The 8,485-nt window shown below is 42.6% G+C and overlaps 1 protein-coding gene across 1 annotated transcript; it reads right to left on the bottom strand.

Annotated features, from left to right (window-relative positions):
* Positions 1–5,647: 5,647 nt before the first annotated feature.
* LOC118238445 (arylacetamide deacetylase-like 4) lies at positions 5,648–7,380 on the bottom strand. The gene is made up of 2 exons (XM_035441184.1): positions 7,283–7,380; positions 5,648–7,137 (listed from the first exon to the last, which is right to left on the bottom strand). The coding sequence occupies exons 1-2, from the start codon at positions 7,378–7,380 to the stop codon at positions 6,363–6,365; spliced, it is 873 nt and encodes a 290-aa protein (XP_035297075.1). The 3' UTR covers positions 5,648–6,362.
* Positions 7,381–8,485: the final 1,105 nt, after the last annotated feature.

The raw sequence follows: 8,485 nt of genomic DNA on the forward strand, positions 1-8,485 counted from the left end.
GCTGGGATTAAAGGCCTGTGACACCACCACCAGCCTGAAAACGGTGTTTATTATGGACAATGCAAACATGGACAAAGAACCTCTGATTGTTCAGGGGCTCATAGCATTAGAGAGAATTCACTCATTCTACCCTGGAACAGTAGAAAATTTGTGCTGACAGCAAGAATCCTCCCTCCAGAACTTTGGGCCAGGACACAGCAACAGTTCCTCACCAAGCCATGCAGCTGGTGGGGAAATGACCAGGGACCAGGAGCTGCTGGGGACTCTAGCCCTGGGCTGCTTCCACACCATGCCATGCAGGTGGCAGAGACAGGACTCAATTGGAAGGGACTCTAGCTCCTGGTCACAGCACTGCAAAAACAGCAGCTAAGCCCCATGCCATGTGCCTGGAAGGGGCAGGACTGAATTTTAGCTTCCAGCTGGGACACATCAAGAGCAAGAGATCAGAGCCATGCCTTGCAGCTGGTGGGAGCAGGACTCCACCAAGTGCTGCCCGGTGCTAAGACACCAGGCAGTCAGACATCATTATGGTGAGTGAGTTCAGTGTGGAGAGGTGGAAGAGAGAGAGGCGGAGCAATTCGTGGGCAGGGGAGAGGAGCTGGTCTGAAGAGGTGAGGGTGGTGAGTAAGAGGACAATGTGAATGACCTGCTTGCCACCCGTGCCCAAGGTGACATCATGGCCTGGCCCACCGCCAAGGGCCAGTCTGGGTCTGAGGCCCTGAAGTAGCTGAGTGGGCATGACTTGATGTCTGTAACTCCTGTCATCACTGAGGGCTGTGTAGAGGCTTGCAGTCTGGGCAGCCATGTGGGGTCATGTTTGTGTCCAAGGACCATGCTGCTAACAGGGCCATGCTGATCTGGCAGGAGAGTGGACCCTGCACTCCACCAGGGCAGCAAACTAGAGCTAACCATTTTCAGAGAATTTTGTGAGCCAGCCCTAAGGACATGAGAACAGAAGAGCTGAGACCCCCCCCACCCCCACCACCTTTTATGCCTCTGACAGCCATCTAGAGAGAGGGCCCTGCTCCTTGCCTGGGAAAGACAGTTGATCTGGCCTTGGTGTTGTGAGGTGGGATGAGCCAGCCCTGAGGGCCTGAGAAGAAGAGAACTGGTCCTGCTCATTGCTGCAGGCTGTGTTGGGTGGGTTGGCGTAGGCAGTGCTGCAGAGATCATCTGGGTGGTGCCTATGGGAAATCTGGTGGGCTGTCCAGCCCAGCTACCACCCAGCCCCAGAACCAGGAGTACGATTTGACCCACCCCAACATCCACCTCACCTATGAACTATTGGAGCATGTGAAGGGGATGACCCTGCAGATCCAAAACCAGCAAGATACCCATGACACAGGCCAACGACAGGGTAGCAATAGGGAGCCTCTGTGAGAGTCCATTATCGATGGTGCATCAGAAGCCAGAGGCTTCGAACCAGACCAGTGCCTCATGGCAGAGATCACTTGCAAATGAAGGTAAAAGGACTAAAGTGTAACTCAATGGGTCACAAGACAGCTTTCACAAGATTCTTCTCCTTTTTTGATTTTTGTTTTTGTTGATTGTTTTGGTTTGTTGTTTCAGTTTTGTTTCCTTTGGTTTTTCTTTGAAATTGTGTTGTGCTTGGGGAATGTTACAAGGGCAGATATGGGGGACAGGGAGTTGGGTAAGAATTAATGCATATGCGAAACATAAAAAAAATAATCAAAGTTAAAATAAAACACTGAAAAGTATCCTTCCATTAAGGAACAAGGGTCTGAAATCACATTGGAAAACTTTCCTTTAAGAGATGAGCAAACAGGTGGTTGGCTTGAAACAAGTAGAGAAGCTCTGTTCTTAGCTAAACTGCCCAGCTGTAACTGGAGGTTTTCCTTCCCACCAGGTCCCACTCCTGCTTTAGGACCAGAAAGACACACAAAGACTTGTATTGATTATTAATCTGATGGACATTGGCAAGGACTTCCTATTGGCTAGCTCTGTCTTAATTATTAACTCATTTCTATTAATCTATGTATTTCCACATGCTCTTGGCTTACACGAGAGTGCCCAGACCTATTACTCCTTTGGCAGCTACATGGGGTCTGTTCTTGGTTTCTCTGCCTACCTTTCCCAATATTCTCCTGGTCTCCTAGTGCCACCTATCTTCCTTCCTCTATTGACCAAACAGTGTCTGATTCATCAACTAATAAGAGGAAGACATATACAGAAGGGTATCCCCCATTACCCACCCACCCAGGGTACTGCATATATGGTTCCAGGAGGCCCAGCTACACCTTGGACTGGGAGCAGAAAACTTACCCTATAAAGTTTGGGGCAGGGTTCTGTTTTTGTCTTCACAGGAAAATAGAAATACCTATCTTCAAGAAGTCAAAAGACCTGGAATATTTAGATATCGAATCAAGAATGGAAAACTACCTAGAAAAAACTTACCAAGTAAAGAAAATCTGGCCCTAATGGAACAAATATTCTCTGCAAGGTAAAAATCACTACCTAGAAAGTAAAATCTCTTTACTTCTCAAAATATTTGTAGTCCTGACTCAGTTATAATCTAAAGCAGGCTTTGGAGATGGAGGGTGGCTCTCTCCTTCTCTAAATCCAAACATGTTGTTAAAAAATTCAGAGTCTCTGTCTCATATCAGAAGAGCCACCTGGTGCAGGACAGAAGAAAACCAAAACCTGGGGACTATTGTCATATATCTCTTTCCCCTCATACTTATTTTGACTCTTTAGAACTTTTCTTTAGGTATATTACTATCTAAAATTTAAACTTTGACATTAATAATGCTCACGTTTTCTAGAGTGAATAACACATTTTCCTAACAGCAATCTCTGGTCTCCAAAAGGATGATGGGGGCCCACACCAACTATTCTACCTGGATCATAATAATGGTATTGACCCAAAAGACACCACTCAGAGATCAATTTCTAACTACAAGCTGCTCAGGATAATTCCAAGGTGCAAGCTGAGATGTTCCATCTCCTTACAGCACTATAGCTTCAGATAATCTCTACTCATTATTTAGAGACTGGCTACAAATGTTACAGTTAGTCCTCATGAGATTAACCATTGTTTTAGTCTTTTACAGGTTCCCATAGAGATACTGTAGCCTCTTCCTGACAGCAGAAAATAATTCTAAGACAAGATGCTCCCTTTAACTATAGGTGGGCTGGATGGTCTCATTATCTCATGGTTATGGATAGTGGTCATTAGGGGGTTGCTATTCAGTTGTTACAGGGTTGGGGCAGAACAATAGAGATTAGATCAGGGATCTTGTTGGAATAGAAAAAAGGCGGAGAGATATGAGAGGATAATAAGGTAGATTACTATACCTGCTTGTAAATTTTAATCAGCTTTAATTTGCATTGGTATGGATTCTTGTATATTGAAACGAATTCAAAATTATTTTCTATTCCTATTAAATGTAATTTGCATATTGTTACAGATTCAAAATTTTGTTTGTTATAATGTATTCATGTTCCTACTTTCGTTTGAAATTTTATGTGTATTGACACAAATGTAAAACTATTTTTGTCATACTGTATGTATGTTTTTATTTCTGTTTAAGATACTTTATATATTGATGCAAATCAAAGTTATTTGTGTCATATTGCATTATATATTTCTACCTCTGGCTTAAGATTTTTTGTATATTGTCACAATTTTGAGGTCATTGTCCTTATACTGCACATCTGTTTGAAGATTGTTTATTTTTATAATGTGAAGCTTTAGTCTTTTAGCTATATAAGTTAGTAGGAATTACAGGTTAATATTCACCATTGTCCACAAAGATAGGTAATCTTCAAACACTTAAAAGACCTACAGAACATGACATTTAAAAGTTTATTTTATAAATTTCATTTAAATTAGAAACGATCTTATTTTACATATCAATCTCAGTTCCCTCTCCGTCTCATGCTCCATGGCCCTCACTGACCCCCACATCCCATCCCTCATTCATTCCCCAGGGCGGGGTGAGGTCCTATATAAGGGGTCATCAAAATCTGTCAAGTCATTTGGGGAAGGGCCTAGGCCCTCTCCTGTGTTTCTAGGCTAAGAGTGTATTCCTCCATGGGAAATGGGCTCCTGAAGTTCGTTTGTGTACTAGGGATACATCCTGGTTCCACTGCCAGAGGCCCCATAGTCTGCCCAGTGATCCTTGCTGACACCCACATTTGGGGGCCCTGGTTTTGTCCTATGTTGGTTCCCCAGCTGTCAGACTGGGGCCCATGAGTTCCCACTTTCTCAGGTCAGCTGTTTCTGCTGGTTTTCCCACTATGGTCTTGACCCCCTTGTTGGTCACTCCTCTCTCTCTGAAGCTGGATTCCAGGAGTTTGGCTCAGTGCTTGGCTGTGGATCTCTGCTTCTGCTTCCATCAGCTACTGGATGAAGGCTCTAGGATGGCATTTAAGGCAGTCATCATCCTCATTAATAGGGGAAGGGCATTTAAGGAAATGTACTTGTATTCCTCCATCTATCATGTAATCATTGTGTGTGGATTTATTTTAATAAAAGATAAAACAATTCCCAGAATCCCTACTTCAGTTGGGTGGCATATGGTCAATAGCAAATAAAAATTGATGTCAGTATAGTACCTAAAGGATTGAATTCTGCCTTGCATGCAGAGAGCATGGGTAGATATCCTTCTCAGTCATGGTGAAGAAGGTGTGGTGTCCAATGCTTAGTTTTAGCATCCCTGTGGTATTCTATAAATGCCGATATGTCAAATCCCCTGAGCTATGCAGCTAATGACATAATGAAGTGTTCTGCGTTAGCAACCACATTTACATTGCTTCTCTTACACAGAGGAAAAATATGTCACCAACTTCCATGCAAACTCTTGACATATCACCCATGAATTATCGTGTCTGCTTGTGCTCCCATGATGCCAATCCAGTTGTTTGTGGCAAATCTGGCCTCACCCCTAGTATGCAGAACACTAAAAGGAACACATTACATCACCCTCAGAGATGAGAGAGCAGATTCCAGAATAGGCACAGTTGCATAGAAGAATGTTAGCAACTCATCACTTCTATGGTATGGACAACAGTAGTGTGAGACCCTTGTGACACTGTGAATGACACAGGAACGTAATGCCTTCTTCACTTAGGGAAAATTTTGTTCCCTACTAGGGGGCTCCCAATGTTCCTAACATGGCCATGGCTATGAGAATCCATCTCTTGCTGGACAGGGATCTGAGATAGCAATTCTAAGAAATGTGATTCCAGGGGAGAGTCATAGCACTCAGAGCTCACCCATCCTTCTATATCCCAACATTGCCTCTTTTCCACCTCTTTCTATTGACATTCCCACAGAAATCTGATGGGCAATGCCCTTCTGTATGCTGTGAATATGTGCTTCTTGTATTGGTTGATGAATAAAGCTGTTTCTCCAATGGACAGGCAGGATGTAGTCAAGCAGGAAGGATAGGCAGGCTACCAGGTGAGGAGAATGCTGGGAAGAGGAAGACAGAGAGAGAGAGTTGCCAGGAGATGCCATGTAGCCACCAAAGGAGTAGCAAATGCCAGAGAATTATGGGTAATCCACAGCCTCATGGTAATACATATTCAATAGAAATGGGCTAATATTTTAAGAGAGAGCTAGCAAATAAGAAGCCTTAGCCATTGGCCAAACAATTTATAATTAATATAAGCCTCTGTGTTTAATTGGCACCAAACAGCTGCAGGACCAGGTGGGACAGAAACTTTGTCTTCAAAAATCCTGACAAAATTGAGGCTAAGATCGGCGCACACCTTTAATTCCAGCACTTGGGAAGCAGATGCTGGCTTACCTCTGTGAGGCCAGCCTGGTGTACAGAGTGAGTTCTAGGACAGGCTCTAAAACAATACAGAGAAACCCCGTCTCAAAAAACAAAAAAAGCAACAACAAAGAAGGTTGATATTTTAGAGAGTTTCCTTGAAAATCATTTCTCACGAGAGAAAGAAGCCATGTGAGTAGAGCTGTGACCAGTGACATTACTGTTAGGAACAAACAGGTGACTGCTTCATTAGGAAAGGTGAGGTCAAAATGAGTAAGGATTCGCCAGTGACAGTGTGACTGCATGACATTTATTCCACATAGATCTGGTTAACCCTTGAAAAATTTCAAAGACCATTTTTATGACTACAATATGTATTTTCCCTAATGAAAGAGTAGAGACTGTGGCTGGATCCAAAGCATGATATTAGTGGTGTAGGGAGGGGACAGATGAGACTTTGTTGAGTAGGAAGCCAAGAGGTCTTTGCTTGCAGATCCTCATTTCTTCCGGGATGAAGAATGGCATCATCTTCTCCTTTCCCAAAAAACATCTAAGTAAGCAAAGGCCCCAGCTGAATCATAGGTCTTCCTTTCCCCATTTACAGAAATCCCAAGTTTACTGTCAAATGCTCTTGATGTAACTGATGACAGCATTTATAAGTTTCATACAGCAGGGGAAAGAAAAACACTTCTTATCAAACAACAACAGGCACCCATGAAAACCATCTTCCACATGGTACCAGCTCACAGGGACCCCCTGGTCTTCCAAGCGCTTCTTGTAGAGCAAGGCATCATCACGGAAGATGTCATGCTCACAGCTCACCAGAAATGTCTCAGGAAGCTGAGCAATGGTCTTGTCATCTGCTAGAAGAGGTGAAAGTTCTGCATTCCAAGTATGTTTGGTTTCTAGATAGGCTGCCTCATTAAAAGGCCCAAGAATCTCAGGTTGTGGATCTTGGCTCCAGAACCTTCTGGGAATGTTGTCATAGCTGAGCCATTTCCTGTATTTCTTCCACTTGTCCAGAGGTATGGCAGAACCTGTCAAAATGGCATCTTTCCAAGAGGGGTCAATGACCAGGTATTTAAAAAAACACATAAACATGAAGTCTCTGGTAAGTAATGGTACATTTTTGTTCTGCTGATGTGATGGTAACTGAAAATTGATTAAATTCACTAGTGGACAAATCAGGATTTGAGCCTTGATCTGAGATAGACTGGGAATCCTGGTTAAGGCCTGAGTGACAATGGCCACAGCCCAAGCTCCAACACTATCTCCACAGAGAACTACCCTGGATGGGTCCACCCCAAAGGATGCCAGGTTCTTCAGGAAATAGATGGAAGCATTCTGGCAGTCATTGATAAGAACAGGGTGATGGTAGCCAGGAAGCTTGCGGTACCTAAGGAGAAAAGAGGGAACACTGTGAGCCTCTTCACAAAGGGGTCACTGGAGGCCATTTCAATCATCGTCCTCTACTCTCAAAAGGGGCCAAACCTGACTCCATCCCCTGAGGGATCCTAACAAGCAAACATGGTAGCCATCACTTTTCCTTCATGGACCTGAGGGCCCTTGAGGATGAGGGAGGCCAGGATGGTCCATCGTCACCCACACTGTGCTTCCTATAGACGAGCACACCCTGCATAGAATCCACTGAGTGCAATCACTGTGTTTTATTTTCTTCATGGTTCATTTATTAAATCATCTCCACTCTTCAAATTTGTGAAGCAATTTTAGTGTTTTGCTTTCCAAACGTCAAATAAATAGAATACCACAGTAGTGTTTTCAGATAAATTTGTTTACATATCAACATATTTGAAGCATTAAAATATATCCTTGTTTGAAAGTCCATTCAATATTATCCCTTAAAGCATTCTCCAGCTGTGTCTGGCAGCTCATTCATTTATCCTCTGCATGGAAGTGATGGAGACAGGAGTATAATTTGAGGGTAGCCTGGGTGATATTATCTGCTGAGGCAGAAAAGGAGTTACAATGGGTATAAAACAGAATATTGGATGTAGATAAACCTTGATTTACACTGTATTCTGGTCATCTTGCCATCCAGAGAATACCCTTCTGGGATTCTGATGCAGAGGGAAGACACTATATTGGAATGGATATTTCTGCCACATAAACAGAATAAAAACTTAAAGACATATATAGAAAAGATTTCTGATTTGATTTTAAAAGGAAAATAAAGACTTCGTCAACTGACTAGAAAAGATCCAGCAGAAATTATAGTACTTTTAACTAATGAAGAAATTTCCTCCTTATGGAAGGATAATGAATATTGGCAAATAGTTCTTAAAGACTTTTTGGGAACAATTAGCAACAACTATCCCAACACTGACAAAATAAATTTATAAAAAAGACAGTCTGGTTTCTTCCACGTATTGTAAGACAAACTCCCATTTCTGGAGGGAGTTCTTACCTTCTACACTGATGCCAACAAATCAGGTAAGGCAGATTATAAAGCAGGTGAGGTAAGTAAAATAGTTCAAAGTCCATATACATCTGTACAGAAGGCAGAATTATATGCAATTCTCATGGTGCTTATGGATTTTACAGAACCTCTTAATATAGTTACTGAATCTCAATATGCAGAGAGAGAGAGTCATGTTACACATTGAGACTGCAGAATTCCTTCTTGATAATACAGAATTAACTTCTCTGTTTTTACAATTACAGGAAACAATCAGAAACAGAAGTAATCCTATATACATTACACATATCAGATCCCATACGGGTCT

Source organism: Cricetulus griseus, chromosome 2 (assembly GCF_003668045.3).
Source record: "Cricetulus griseus strain 17A/GY chromosome 2, alternate assembly CriGri-PICRH-1.0, whole genome shotgun sequence".
Taxonomy (NCBI): domain Eukaryota; kingdom Metazoa; phylum Chordata; class Mammalia; order Rodentia; family Cricetidae; genus Cricetulus; species Cricetulus griseus.

Excerpts from the sequence above, each read along its gene's own strand:
- LOC118238445 (XM_035441184.1), bottom strand. The coding sequence starts at position 7,380 with ATGCAGGGTGTGCTCGTCTATAGGAAGCACAGTGTGGGTGACGATGGA. Across the intron at positions 7,138-7,282 it reads CTCAGGTCCATGAAGGAAAA|GTACCGCAAGCTTCCTGGCT; the intron begins GTGATGGCTACC and ends TTTTCTCCTTAG.